Genomic DNA, 16,474 nt, shown 5'->3' with positions numbered 1-16,474 from the left:
TAGACCAGGCTGGCCTCAAACTCACAGAGATACTCTTGTCTCTGCCTCCCGAGTTCTGGGATTAAAAACCTGTGCCACCACTGCCTGGCCAGTTTTAGGAATGTACTTATGAAAGCATCCATTAGTGGACAACAAATAAATTTCAGAAGAAAAAGAAGACTGGGCTAATAAAGTAGTCCTCATTACCAAAAGCTGGCTGTTGAGCGAGGGAGAGTCAGCTGCTCTTCAGGGATATGGTTCCTGGAGACTACTTATTCTCCAATGGATGGTCCTATGTCCATGCTCATACAAGAAACACTACATGATCCATGGATTTAAAAACAGAGTATACAAAGTTGAGAGGTGAAAGGGAGGAGTTGGAGGAGAATTTGAAAATGGAATGGATTTAATCAAAATATATTATATTCATTTATGAATGAATTCCCAACCAACTTTAAAGATTTTATTATGCTTACAAAAGAAAAAAACTAAAGCCCAAATCGATGAGAATGACCTTCCTCAAACCCCCACTCTAGAATACATTGTGGTAAATTATACTTAAATTATAAGATTCCTTTTATTTTTAATATAACTAGTTAAAATATTTGGAGAACAACCATGGGGATCAGTTTTCTCTTTACACAGTGGCTAACAGAGATTGGAGTAAGTTGTCAGGCTGGCAGCAAGTACCTTTGCCCACTAAGCCAATTCATTGTCCTAGCAACTACTTTTCTTTTAATATAGAAAACTGCAAATAGTTAAAATATATCTATTGGCATTGGTAATACATTATCATTGTGAGTTGAAATTCCTATTCTTGCATCCCGCAGATGCATGAGTCTATAATCCCAGCATTCTTACAAGGATATGGGAGGCAAGCAGAATCTCCGGAAGTTATCTTGCTAGTTGTGAACAACAGGAGAGCCTGCCTCAAACTAGGCAGAAAGGAAGAACCAGCAACTGTCCATTGACTTCCAGGTGCACACTGTGGCATGTGCACACATATAAGCATGCAAAAGTGAACACTTAAACACACACACAAACATCATACACAGACACTACAATGTTTTTAATGTAATTGGCCCCCCATAAACTCATACAGAGTGGTACTATTAGGAGGTATAGCTGTGTTAGAGTAAGTATGGCCTTGTTGGAGGAAGTGTGAAACTGTGGGGGTGGGCTTTGCGGTCTCATATATGCTCAAGCCACGCACAGTGTCGCAGACCACTTCTTGTTGCCTGTGAGTCAAGATGTAAGAACTCTCAGCTCCTTCTCTAGCACCATGTCTGACTGCATGCTGCCTTGTTTTCCAATGTGACAATAATAGACTAAACCTCTGAACTATAAGTGAGTCACTCCATTTAAAGGTTTTCCTTTATAAGAGTTGCTGTGGTCATGGTGTCTCTTCACAGCAATAGAAACCCTAAGACATACATATACACATACATGATTTTTTTTTTAGACAGTATCTCTTGTGACCCTGGCTGTCCTATGTATACTAGGCTGACCTTGAACTCACAGCAATCGACCTGCCTCTGCCTCCTGAGTGCTAGGATTGAAGGTATAGGCCACCATGCACAGCTTTAAAAATAAAATACATTTAAAAGGGAATCAGAAGATGTGAAAGTCAGTTATTACCACTGACAGTCTCACAGTTGCTATGCAAGTGATCTCCCACTGAGCCACATCTCATCCCTAAAAAGTCAGTTCTCTATAATCCAGTTTCTTAAACTACGAGGTGCAATTCCAAATAACATCACCTAACAGTATAGGAGTTACAAAACGTTGGCAAAAGTACAAGGTTTCTGAACAAGCAACAACCAAAAATTAATCCAAAATCAAACATGTAATGAATCTAAGGTATTGCTAGCAGTGCTTGACCAAGATGCACTGCACAACTTTATTGCAGACTTGGCTCAAAATACACAACACACACATGCTGTACTTTGCATGCAATGCCAGCAAATGCTACCCTAAACCCCACAGCTCCGATCTGAGTCTATTGTATGTTTATGAATTGTAGTGCTTTTACAAGTACACAAAGTTTTTTGCTCCTATGGAAACATAATGGTTTAATTATGGGCATCAAAGATTTTCACTATTTTCCCACAAACATTCCTCAGAACATAAGCATTAAATTTGTGCATCTTTGGTTTCTATTGCATTGATGAGCTTGATTCTTTAAACTGTTGGTTAAGTTCAAAATCATTATATGAATTTTGGCACAAGATTAGGACAGAATTCCTAGCAATTTCTGAAATGGCCTTACTGCATTTCTGCTACGTTACAGTATGCACTTATGCAGACATAAAGTAAAAACAGTGATCAACTGTGAAAAACTGAAGACTCTATCTTACTTCAAATATTTTGTTAAAATCTAATTCTTAAGGTAAAAATGAGCACATCTGTCTTATCATTATGCAAACATGATTCCATCTCTAATAAATGGCAAAACTACATGTATATCAAACGATTATTTTAAAATAAGTTTCTTTGTGATCTATTATCACAAAATGTTTCATTGGGATACCCATTTTATTCCTATATACAAAAGGGGATCATGAATAGAAAAACTTTAGGAAGTCCTGCTTTAGAGGATGACAACAAAAACTCACATGAGCCTTGTCCTACCAAAAGGACATAATCGTTAATGCCCTTTGTACCCACACACACCCATGCCCTGCCACACCCTGGAATACAATACCTGGGAGCCTACAGAGAGAAATAACCACAGCCAGCTGGAAAGCATCATCTGCACCAACAACTCTGGAACTGGACTAACATGAAGGATGCCATGTCTAGGCTGCTGCCAAACCAACAACTCAAGAGCCACCTATACCCACAGGAGGGCCAAGGTCAGTCAGTGTCTTTGGTAATAAATTAACAGTAATCTTTGCAAGATAAGGTCTTTGGAAAATATGTTACAATTGGGGTTATTAGAAACAATTGGCAGAAGAGGAGCACCAGGGAAGGAATGGGAAGAAAACAGGATGAGCAGGGGAGCCATTGCCAGCTGAGAGGGAGCTCTAAGGCAAAGTCCGAAACAAATAGAATTGAGACTCTATGTTCCAGGCTCATGGAAAGAAAAGTATAACCAGGGCTGGAAAGCTGAAGGCACTAACAGCCAACGGTACCAGTTGATGCCACTCTTGTAGTAGGTGGCAAATTCTTGAAGAAGGATCTGAGCAATACATCTTTTTATGTGCACAGTAATATTTAAATTATTAACTAGTCGTTCCCATCAGATGAAAAGGCTGAAACGCTGAAGAAGTGTGTCCCACTTCAGGAGCCCAGCGTCCCCCAAGCTTTGTTTCCAAAGTAGCTTCATATGAAGCCTGTTGCTCTGAGGTCTTCCTGTGCTTTGCTGCCTGCTTCCTGAGAGTTCATTTTGTCTGAGCAGATGGCACACCTTCTTCTGCATTAGCCTTTAAAGGAAATTCCCAGCTACAGGGCAGGATCACCTTTGGATACCATTATTCAAGAAGATGCTAAGTGAATTAATGATTCAGGGTAGATCTTGTCTTAATCTAGATTAATGTCTGATATATCCTTTGCTTTCCAGACTTTTAACTTTTAACAGAAACCAAACTGGCACTGAGTCACATTTTTCAGTTTCCAAAACACAGATTTATATTCCTCGCTCAGTTTTCTTTTATTAATATATAACAAAGAAAAGCACTGTTTAATATAAGAAAACAGGCTGGGCGGTAGTGGCACACGCCTTTAATCTAAGCAGGCAGAAGCAAGCAGATCTCTAAGCAGGAGGCTAGCCTGATCTAATGAACAAGTTCCATAATGGCCAGGGCTACACAAAGAAATCCTTTCTCAAACATATTTATATATGTGTGCGTGTATTTATGTAAGCATGTATATGTGTGCATATATATGTATATATTATATGAAGAGTATTGAGTTCCACAAGTTGTCCTCTGTCCATGGTACATGTACTAACACAAACACTTGCGCGCACACACACACACATAAACAACATAATTTTTTAAAAACAATATATCCCCAAATGACAGAATTTAATACAACAATTCAGAGACTGAAAGAATCCCTCACTGTCACTTCTTTCTGTAATAACATTGTGATGGCTGGTTTTTATAGATTAAATCCTATGTGGGTCAATAAATATAAAGCCAAACACCACTACCTAGTCTAAATGCTAAGCCTGTGCCTCAGATGTCCCAGATGAAGCCTACTTTTGGTGAGGCAAATGCAATCTGGCATTTCTTGTACTGCAGCTGATACTCTAAGCTACACTGCTGTGAATGTCACATAAGCTATTGACATCCTGTTTGTAGTTTCACTGGAGAATAAAATAAAAAAATATTTCAAGAAAGCCACACAGTGTGAATAAATATTACTTTTTCTGGAAAACACATGACTCTGTTTAATGCTCAGTCTCAGCTGCATCTATATGGTAATCCATTACAGCACACTCAAAATCGAAATTAGGTATTACTACCGATCAGCACATCAGGGAATCTGTCGTTCTTTTAACTGATTATCCACAGCTACTTTTTCTTCAGAACCCACTGCATGACCAGGAATAATATGAAACGTAAGTCGGAGTTCATACAAGATGCCACAGTGAACTTTAAAACTCCAGTCTTCATTTAGTTTAGATGGGAAACTTTTTTCCCCAAATTATTACCAGATGATTGCAGTATATTCAAAGTTGATTCACACTTGACTGCAAGTCTACATGGAAAGCATGGCAGTGAAGAATGAGGAAGATATTACATATTAATACATACCAGTTAATCTACCTGAAACAACCAAATAAACCTGTTCAATGTGAGACTGGAGAGCCTGGGAGCAGCCCTTCCCCAGGCCAGCTACATACAGGGCACAATGTGTGCACACAGAAGATGCTGCCCTGGCAGAAAACAGAAGACTTCCTTTAAGAGAACAGACATCTCAGCTTCATGACCTTGGGAGTAACAATGTGCAGAAATCTTAGAATGAGAATTGGCGGTCTTTTCACAAGAGGATTCTGCAGGTGCCTGGCTTCAGAAGGACCCACGCACATAGAGCCCACAAGCACACCACACATGCTTCCACGTCAACCTAAAGACAGACAACTTTTTTGCTACTGTCTGGTGGATTCTCACCAGTTACTAAAAATAACTCAACTCTTATATAGACAGACGATTTTCACTGGTCATTAATACTTGTTTAGAATCTTTAAATTCAAGTGAGACAGAGCTAACACGAACAAATAATCTTAAAAATAAGATGAATATGCTGAATACAGGGGAGGTGCTTGTTCTTAGGGCAGCTTGCTATGCTGGGCTTTGCTGATGCCCACAGGAGGCCTGCCCCTTTCTGAGCAAATACAGAGGAGGGGTGGTCTGGGGAGGGCAGAGGGAAGAGAGTGGGAGGAGAGGAGAAAGGAGAGGCTGTGGCTGGGCTATTAAATAAATGACTGAATGAATGAACGAACAAACTAACTAACTAACTAACTAACTAACTAACTAACTAACTAAGTAACCCCAGCCCAAAACATAAAATAAAATAAAAAAAATTGCTGTTTTTTTTTTTTTTTTTTTTTTTTTTTTTTTTTTACCAGAAATCCCTTCTACTACTTAATCTGTCAGTATGTGGAGTAAGGAAAACTAGCTCCATACTGTCACTGTAAACACCAAACTGAAAATTCACTTCCTGGAATAAGACCACTTCAAAAAGATCCTCTACCAGCATATTTCTCAGGTAGATAGGCATAAGGCCCACTCTGCCATTATACCTGGGATTCCCTGGGAGAAAGGACCCACACTTTAGTGATACATTTACTATCCCCAACATCAGGACCAGTGCCTAGCACACAATATTTCCTAATAATCATTGACAAGAACAAATAGATAAGTGAAAAATTACAAAAGGAAATCAAAGGAATTCTAGTTTTAGTATACACAGACAAACATACACACACGCGCGCACACACACACACACACACACACACACACCTGTGCATGCATGCACAAAACACACACACACTTGTTTAGAACTTTTAAATTCAAGTAAGACAGAGATAACATGAACAAATAATCTTAAAAATAAGACGGATATGCTGAATACAGGGGAGGTGCACACACACATGCACAAAGAGGGGAACAATACCCTAACATGGTAAGTATGGTAATCTGAATGTAGTTGTCCCCCGTAATTCCATAGGGAGTATGACTATTAGGAGGTGTAGCTTTGCTGGAGTGGGTATGGCCTTGTTGGAGGAAGTGTGTCATTGTGTGGGTGGACTTTAAGGTTTCCTATGCTCAGGATAACAGCCAATGTCTCAGTCAACTTCCTGTTGCCTGCCAGATGTTAGACTCTCAGCTATCTTCATACCACATCTGTCAGCATGCCACCATGCTCCCCTTCATGATGATAATGAACCGAACCTCTGGAACTGTAAGTGAGCCACCCCAATTACATATTTTCTGTGGTCATGGTGTCTCGTCACAGCAACAAAAACCCTAACTAAGACAACAGAGTAACACTAAGTGGCATTTAATAAAGATAACTTAAAATGAAAATGTATCTCCAAACATTATAAATCTCAATACATGATTAGGTCATTGCTTAAGACACAATAATTTTCTTAGCTTAGGAAAAAACACGAGTTAAATTTCAATAAGATATCTAAAATAAATAAAGAACATAATTTTTTAAAGTAAGACATATCAGTGAAGACCTATAAAGGCAAAGTTTATCATATAAGAAAGATTATTGTTTACTTAAATTTACATAAAGCGGCTATGGTAGTTTGAAAGAAAATAGCCCCCAAAGGGAGTAGCACTATTAGGAAGTATGGCCTTGTTGGAAGAAATGTGTCACTGTAGGGTCAGGCTTTGAGGTATCTTTTCCTAAGCTTCCCTCAGTGTGACAGTCAATTGACTTCCCATTGCCTGTAAGATACAGCGCTCTCAGCTTCAGCATCACACCTGCCTGCACGCTGCCATGCCCCCTTCATGGTCATAATAGACTGGACCTCTGAAACTGGAAGCCGCCACCATCAATGAAATGCTTTCTTTATCAGAGTTGCTGTGGTCATAGTGTCTCTTCACAGCAGGAGTAAACCCTAACTAAGACAGGAGTAAAAAGGCATGCAGGGTGACTTTATCCCAAGAAAGTACAATGTAGCTGGAACAACGGTTCCAAAAAGGAAACAATCCTACAGAAAAATGGAAATGCTTCCTCAAAAACAAACAAACAAATAAATAAATAAATGGATAATTTGGTTTTAGCATTTCTGATTCACTTTCTTAAAAACTCAAGTGAATATTGAAGAGAGGATGAAAACTTAGGAAAATTAATGTATAAAGTAAAAAATAGATGTATCATTAAATAATCTTCTGAAATTAGAAAACATTAACTACATGAAGATGGATAGCATGAATCCAGACTACTGCAGATTATCCATGTGCCACGACATTGTACATCACAAAACTCCCCAGAAACATGGAAAAGGACAAAGGAAAATGCCTGGGCAAAGCTATAAAGTCAGTACAAAACTAAAAGCACTAGAGAAAACCAAACCAAAAATGTAGTTTATTCATCAAACAACAATAATCAGGCTGACCTTGGTCTTCTCATCAGCAGTAAGTTCCAAAGGACAGTGTGATGAACTGGTCAAGAGCCACTGAGTAGGCATTAGAACCCAGACAGAATGTGAGGACAACAGAAACCCAAAGCAGACCAAGGATACACAACAATGCATACAGTTCCTGGTAAATGGATCTGCAGCAAATTATGGCTACCTTGAGACATACACATCAAAGAAGAGGGGTGCAGTGATCTGAAAATTATGTAGTCACTATACATGTTTAGACATATCTGAAGTTCAAGGAAAGGTATTCCTGAGCTACAACAGTCATATTATCTTCCCTTCCTCAACAAAGTACATAATTCACATCCTAGCAACAAATATTAATCAAAGTAATTCTCTAATAAGAATGTAGAAATAAAAAACCTATAGCAGTGGGCTGTATTTACATAACTGGTATTAAATATGCTAATAAAAATATATTTTTTCAAATCACTTAACACAAGAGAAATAGCATCTAAAAATACTATAATAAAATAACATGGATATAAATTGTTTAAAATGCTGAGAAATGAGAAATATAAAATACATAGAGGGTTGAAAAAGCAAGGTACTATTAAACACCTTTTCTAGGTATATAAAAAAATGAATGATATTGTTTTGTTAATTTAAAGATAATTACCAGAATGAAAGAAAATATAAATTATACTTTTCAAATTGCAAAGCATATTCCACAAACCAAAAAACAGTGACTCCTCCTAGAGCAACGATAAAGGTAAAAATGTTGATTATAAAGTTTATGTATAAGCTGGTTAAATTCTCCTATGAAAGACCAACTTCATCAAAAAAAGGCTTTTAAACACACAAAACCTGATAATAAAACACAAAACTACTCATGAGGTATGTATGCAGATGTACTCACAAGAAAACAACGAATTCAATAAATGGATCACTCACAGGATACAGGTTTAAATTATCTGTTTAATTAATTAATTTTCTTGTTAAGTGCCCATTCTGTGCCAGGCACCATGTGAGAGACCAAAGACACCATCCCTGCCTTGACAGTTATAATCTAAGGGGGAAAGGCAGCAATACCTTTGAACAGGATCTTGAAGAAAACAAAGAGGTGAGACTACAAGAGAAGGCTATTTCAGAAAACTAAACAGTGTCTACCCTACCCCCTAGAAAGCTGCTCTGCTGGTCTGAGGACTTCCAAGAGGTTTCCAATGGGGACGAAAATAAGACAGGTGACAGGAATGAGGAGGCAGAGGTCTGATGAAGAGGCCCTTAAAAGAGCACTGGGAGTGCAATCACAGTCCCGAAGGCAATGGAAACCAGAACTGCACTACATGAGAGCACTGGAGAGGGTGGGGACAGAAGATTGCTCCCTACAGACCATACAGTTACATACTCCAGTAGAAAGCAAGAGGCTCTGCAGGGAGGCCAAGGTAGCAATCAGCACAAGCTATGCAAAACCACAAAACCATTCCCATTAGGTACTAATATATAAATTTAAAAACCTTTCATTACGTATTAGCATGCAACACTGAAAACCTTGGAAGCAGATATATGATACATTTCACAAGTCCTCCACTTAGTAGCATGAAATTGTGTCCTAAGAGGTGGGCTTTGCCATGAAGAAATACCAGCTCTCAGAAGAATCTTATCTGCACATATGCACCTCACCTAACAAGTGTCAGTCGGGGCCACAGCTGCTATGTTAGTCTCCATTTCATGCAGGCTTTTGGAGTTTGGCTAAAAACTACCACATCTTTCACTCTCTCCTATTTTTGTACTAGAATAACTAATTAGCTATCCTTTCCATGCCAATTTTTTATTTTAAAAAATCACTTTGAAAGAGTCTGCATAAGCAATGAGAGAGAAATAACCAAGTTTACATGAAATGCTGTAACTTGGTTCTCACCACCCCAGAAACTTACATTTTAAACGCTTCCCTCAATGACTCTAGAGAGTACCAAAGACTTGCAGGCTAGCTTGGATTAGCCATGCTGTCAAGATCATTCAGCGAATGCCCCAGGTCTGCAGGATCAGCTATCTGGAAGGAAGGCTTCAAGTCAGCCCTTTTCCTTCCTATCCAGTGTCACATGCACATCAAACACTAGGTGTCACTCTCTAATTTACGATACAGCAAGTATCAGTACAACTCTCTTCTAAGTGAATGTAAGAAACCAATTCATGCAAACAATGTCTCAGCATCAGTGTGAAATCAACATAAAGAGAGAAGATGTGCTCTGTTCTACCATAACACAGCATGCTCACTTGTTATTGTGAATACCCTGTCATTAAGTCTTGATGTGTTTTCTTCCACTACCTTCTAAGAATTCATGTGTGCATTTCCTAACTGTCATCTCCATGATCTTCTTTGAGGGTGTCGGTTACCACAGGTCAGCTGCTACCACGCTGGAATGGGTAGGGTACCTGTGCTACAGCAGATAATCAATCACAAGAATGTAATTTCAAACTTCCACTAACATCTTGCTCCAGGTTTCCTTCCTCCAAGGTAACTCAGTAACTCAGTACACTGTTGGGCCGGTCCCAAGTTTCTCACCTCTAGGTCACAATTCATAAGAGAGACTGTAGCTTGCAGTGTGGAGGTTACTTTATCCACTGGAACAGACACCTTCACTTCAGACTTTGGTGCTCTAATTCAAATTATTAATACACTACAATATAGTAAGCAAATTATATCCAGAATAAACTAAACATTTAAACTCTTTCTACCATCTAGTCTGTTGAGTTCACAAACAAAAGCAGACATCAGAATAACAATGCTACAAAAAAAAAAACAGGGAAAAAGACTTTGGTCCTTTGTTTAAATATGTCCCCAGTATCCAGTAAATGCAAGCACCAAGGAGAGATTACAGCAATAAAATCAACATTCCAGCTACTGAGAGGAATTCAAATCCACCCAGTGTCACAGGAATGAAGGACAGTCTTTGGTTTCACCTTACTTGCAGAGCTCCTGGCACCATGCTGGGACAAGTCCCCTAACTGCTAGCAGGAAAGTCTATATTAAGTCTTTTCCCCTACTTTGAAGAACCGTGAGAGGCTAAACCCAATATCTCTACAATCTCACCTGGAAATCTGCTAAAGTAGGATATAAAACCCACTGCAGCCCAAGGCTCATCACACAGTGACTCCTGAAGACAGGGTGTGGCAAGGCTTTGCAAATGCAGACCCTGACGCCTACCTAGCAGCCCCAAATCAGTGGAGAGGAAAAAGAATGCACTCCTGGAGGCCTGGAGTGAGTGAATCCCAAACATCTACTTGTCACCCTGAGTACTGCTTCCCAGACCAGACTCCCCTTCCACCAAAGGAGAGACCGAGAAGAGACATAGAAGGTCATTACTGGAGTTCTGATATAAGTTCATTCTTCCCAATTAACTTTTCAGCTTACCCTGACTGAATGTTAGCACAGGCTTCAAAGGACTGGAGGCCCCATCTGTCTTGCTTATTGCTATTGACAGTAGTTAGACCTGAGCCTGGCATGAAGTATGTACACTGTCCATATGTCTGATGAATGAATGAATGAATGAATGAATGAGAATGGGCATGAGGGGCTGAAGAGATGGCTCAGCAGTTAAGAGCACTGCCTGTTCTCAGAGGTCCTGAGTTCAATTCCCAGCAACCAAATGGCGGCTCACAACCAACTGTAATGAGATCTGGTGCTGGAAGAACACTGTATATAAAATAAATAAATAAATAATTTTTAAAAAAATGGGCATGAGCTGACAGAAATATTCTGCAGAATGCCGCTTGAAGACAGAATAGTATCCAGATTCTCCAATGGTAGGATGTTTCAATAGAGGTGTGGGGTAGTGGTAGAACTCACAACATGGCAATGAGTTATGAACACAGGTAATCCCCTGGGCTACTACTTGGTAACTATGCAATCTGAGACAGGTACCTAACTACACAGACCTCCCAACCTTTCTTCTATAAAAACTGAGAAATGTAGGTGGAGAGATGGCTCAGCAGTTAAGAATACATACTGCTCTCGCAGAAGACCTGAGTTCAGTTCCTAGCACCTACATCTGGTAAAAATTCCAGATCTGATGTGTTCTCCCAGCCTCTGCAGGTACTACACTCACATGTACAAACCCACACAGACACACACATATACACATATTAAAAATAAAATCTTTAAAAACTGGAAATGTAACTCAAAGGTCAAAGCCTACATGTGACCACCAACAGCAACACACACACACACACACACACACACACACACACACACACAAACACACAAATCAACCTAGAAAGACATAATCTATTTTAGAAGGAAAGGATTAAACAAAATGTTCCTTATAAAACAGGTTCTAGTCAATGTAAGGTGGCAATTAAATTCATGTTTTAAGGTCCTACATCTCTATTAAAAACGACCAACCATGATAGAATAAAAATTTAGTCATAACCACAATAACAATAAAATGATGTGGGATTCCTCTCTGTATGCTGTGAATGTGTTTTGTTAATGAATAAAGCTGCTTTGGTCCTATAGCAGGATAGAGTAGAGTTAGGCAGGAAAACTAAGCTGAATGCTGGGAGAAAAAAAGGCAGAGACGCCATGTAGCTGTCAAAGGAGAAAGACGCAAGCTGCCAGTCAGAACCTTGGTAAACCACGAACCTCGTGGTAAAACATAAAATAATGGAAATGGGTTAATTTAAGAAATAAGAACTAGCTAGCAATACACTTAAGCTATCTATTAGCCAAAAAGAGTTGTAATTAATACAGTTTCTGTGTGATTATCTCGGGTCTGGGCAGCCAGGAATGAATAAAGTAGTCTCTGCCAACAATAAAACAAATATTAAAAAAGGATGAGAATCATCTTCATGGATCAACAGGAACAGAAATCCTAAGTGATATTGCACATATCACTTAGCCAGGTCATCTTCCAGAGGGACATGTGCTCCCACTGGAGGTAAAGGCAAACAGATTTCATCTCTGTACAATCATCCACAGCCTGGAACTTATGACCTGAGCTACCAACCTTAGTTGTTCATCACTAACTTCACCAGACACTATACTGTCCAACAGATGACAACACAGTAAAACTACTGCTTCCATTGCCAAAGCTGCCCCAGCACTTGGCCCTTACCAAGGCAAGGTGTAGCTCTCTCACAGTCCTCCTCCATAACTTTATTACTTCTCGACTTTCTTCCAACCCTTTTCTTATTTATAGAATAGTCCTGCACAGGATCACTTCTATAATTTAACATATCAATAACTCTACCTCTTCTAAAAGGAGCCTTTCTCAATTATTTACATGTTGGTTTAGTATTCATCTCAGAGCCCTCATAAACCACTTCTAATGTAGAAAGCAGCAATGAAGTCGCTTAGTGCCCAGAATGAAACACACAAATTACTTATAAAGCTAGAGCAGAGCATACGACACAAACAAAAGAAATACAAGTGCATCATTCACCCATATTTTATATGCAAAGTGAAGGTTTTATGACACTTTGAATAATATATATTTGTTCTTCTATATAAGGAACTAATTCTCTGTAAATAGTAATGTATCACTAATAGCTTCCTCCCTAGTGAGGAATTTCTGGACAGGAAAGAAGGCATCAGACTTCCTTTGTGGGTGGATTAGGACCCAGAACTCTGAAGGCTTCCTACCTTTGGAACAACTAGTGTCAAAAGGAACAACAACAAATATAACTCTCAAAGCAGCGCACGGTTTTAAGAACTCTGGGAAACTATAAACAAACAAAAATAGCAGAAGATACAGAAGCAAGAAAAGAAAAGGAAAAGGGGTAGCAGAAAGACCTGTGATCTACAAGCAAAGAAGAATGCAGAAGCCAAAGAGCGTATTCTCATGCCAACACTGTACTGGACAGATGTTGGGTCCTTCTAGTCCCTGAGCCCTACCCTCAGAAGTTCTGGATATTCAACCTGAGATCCCATTACTAACCCTCAAAGGAATATAAAAGAATTCTAATTGAAACTACTCCCAAATTCCTGTCAAAAGCTGAAACAAATCCATCTAGAAAAAGAAAGGCTTAACAGAAATTAAATCTGTGATTCATATTGAGTTTATAACAGAAGCAAAAATGAAAAAAAAAAGATGAAGAAAAAGAAGCCACTGTATTGGGAAAGGTAACCAAGAGATTTAAACTACTAAGTACTTTGGATATTAGAATTACCTCTAACCAATAAGCTATCTGCAACTGATATCTGCAAAAAGAGGAAAAATGAATTTGCTGGCCTCAAACGCAGAGATCCACTTGCCTCTGCCTCCTGAGTGCTGAGATTAAAGGTGTGTGCCACCACTGACCAGCTTCAGTTTTTCTTCTTAGATCAAACTATGCACATATTGCTTCAAACTATGAATAATTAACATTGAGAACTTATAATCCAGGGCTCCACTATGTAGTTGGGTCTATAAAAGTGCTTGAGTTTGCTCCCAGAACCCACTTGGTGAAAGGAGAGAACTCCCACCCCCAAGAGCTGCCCTCTGACCTGCACACACGCCCTGTGAAATGCACACAAACACACCAAATAAGTAAGTAAATGTTTTTCTTCATTTGTAATTTATTCATTTATAAGCCAGGCACAGTACCACAGCCTTTAATTTTAGCTGAGGCAGGTGGATCTCTGTGAGTTCAAGGCCAGCCTGGTCTACACAAAGAGTTCTAGGACAGCTGGGGCTATGTAGAGAGACCCTGTCTCAAAAAAAAAAAAAAGAATTAAAAAGAAAGAACTTGTAATTCATTTCTGAGTCTAGTTCTTCTGGTGTTCATAATCTAGCACCTGCCTAGTACACTGAGCAAGAAGAATTTTATATTTAACACAAACAAAAAAAATTGACACAAGCTGGACGTGGTAGCACATCTCTTCAAGTTCAAGACCAGCCCGGTCTACATAGAGTTCTAGTTCTAGGACAGCTAAGGATACATGAAGAGATCCTGTCTCAAAAACATTCAAAAGCAAAGGCACTGCCAAGAAGTTGGCAAAATGGTTCACCAGGTAAAGGCCCCTTCTATCAAGCCTGACAGCCCGAGTTCAGTCCCTGGGACTCACATGGTGAAAGGAGAGAATTTACTGTAACAGACATTCACATGCTTGCTGTGGGGTATGCCTGCAGCACAATTCTGCACATATACCCAAATAAAATCTAATTTAATTAAAAAACACACAGGCAAACATCGTTCCAGCTTTAAAGACTACCTATATACACAGAGACATAGATATGCAAAAACCCCATCAGTAGTTGCTCTTCAAGAGAACCCAGGTATAATCCCAGCACACACCAGGCAGGTAACAATCATCTGTAACTCCATCCTCAGCAATCTGACACCTCTTCTAGCCTCCAAGGGCACTGAACATCTGGTGCACAGACACAAATGCAGGCAACACACCCCCATCCATACACATAAGTTTTAAAATATTACATATATGTGGAAAACTGAGTTTCTATATATCACCTGCAGTTTGGGGACATAGGACATTTATGTAAAAGTCACATGAAAGTTCATATGGAAAGGAAGACAGCAATAGCTTATTACTATTTAGAATGTGTTTACTCGTCCAACTAGTATGTTTACATCTAGTTGGTCACACAAGCGACACTTTAGTACATTTTTTAAAAGAAAAATCATGCGAACACTTTTAGCAGTATCTGTTGTAAAAGTAGGGAGAGGGCAAGGTACAGCCATTTCTATTCGTCTTCAAGTAAAATGAAGGCTCAAATAAAGTATTGCATTTTTAACAAGGATTTTAAAAGCTAAAATAATAACAATAATAAGTAGCAAAAATAATAATAGTACCAAAACTTACTTCAAAAAGAAAGAGGATGGAGTCCAGCTCCTCCCTTTGTGACTTATTATTCCCTGGAAATTAAGAAAAAAAAATGAGTCAACATGCTAGCACTTAAGCTTTAGAATCTCATACACGATGCTAAAAGGCATCTCCCATGCTGCAGACATGCATTAGGAACTAACTACCGGCACTCAGGGGGAGCACTGCTAGTAAGAGGGCCCCGAGTTGGTACATCGGGTCCATGTCACCCACAGCCACCTCTTACTCTTATAACGTCCATGTTTTCTAAAGTTTGTTTCTTAACTAAGTACTCACCAGAAATTATGAGAAAAACGTGTGGGGCAAACCATGATAATATTAACAAGCATAGAGCATGACATCTATAGACAAGAATCTGTCTCCTTCATTACACAATTTCAGGCTTCATTTTTTTCTTTTTTTTGAGATAGGGTATCATTGTTGCTAAGGATGACCTTGAAATTTGGATTCTCCTGCCTCTACCTCCCAAGAACTAAACTTAGATTACAAAAGGTGTGCTACCATACTTAGATTTATGTGGTGCTGGAATCAAACTCAGGTAGGAAAGCACTCTATCAACTGAACTACACTCACAGCCCCGCAATGCCCTTTTTGATAATATTAATCGGCAATATAAAAACTGTACTATCTGCCTCTAGCAGGAATTATCATTTATTGTCTATAATATGTCCCAAACATTGTGCTAAGCATGTAGCTTAAGTCATCTACCTTAAGAATCAGCAGATAGTAAATATTTTAAGCTTTTTAGATCTCTTACAACTATTAGACTGTGTTGCCACAGGCTGTACATAAATGAAAGGAGATGACTGTATCCAATGAATCCAGTGGGGCATGGTGGTTCACCATTGTAACACTGTTAGTGTGGGAGGTCAAGAATCACCAGCGCTCAAGGCCTGCCTAGGCTGCACAGCAAAACCCTGTCTCAACAACAAGGACAAAACAAAAGTCAAGTAAGCTATCAGTTGCAGGCTCCTGACCTAACTGAATTCTCATTTACAAATACTAAAAACTGTCTGTTTCTCAGGAATTCTGCTGGGCCCAGGGGACAAAGGAATAAACCAACCAAACAACACTCCCTACTCTGGGGAAGATTACATTTCGACAGTAGAAGGCAAACT

General features: G+C 39.1%; 1 protein-coding gene across 3 annotated transcripts in view; it reads right to left on the bottom strand.

Moving 5' to 3' along the window:
* Ralgapa2 (Ral GTPase activating protein catalytic subunit alpha 2) overlaps positions 1-16,474 on the bottom strand; it is a 273,816-nt gene that overhangs the window by 214,710 nt on the left and 42,632 nt on the right. For all 3 annotated transcript variants that reach the window (XM_041670313.1, XM_041670314.1, XM_041670315.1), the window contains exon 3: positions 15,336-15,388. In XM_041670313.1, the coding sequence (XP_041526247.1) occupies positions 15,336-15,388 (53 nt within the window). The remainder of the gene's footprint in view (positions 1-15,335; positions 15,389-16,474) is intronic.

This window comes from Microtus oregoni, unplaced genomic scaffold (assembly GCF_018167655.1).
Source record: "Microtus oregoni isolate MIOR12 unplaced genomic scaffold, Mior012 000020F_ref0000438, whole genome shotgun sequence".
Taxonomy (NCBI): Eukaryota; Metazoa; Chordata; class Mammalia; order Rodentia; family Cricetidae; genus Microtus; species Microtus oregoni.
This window is presented reverse-complemented; position numbering and strand designations above follow the sequence as displayed.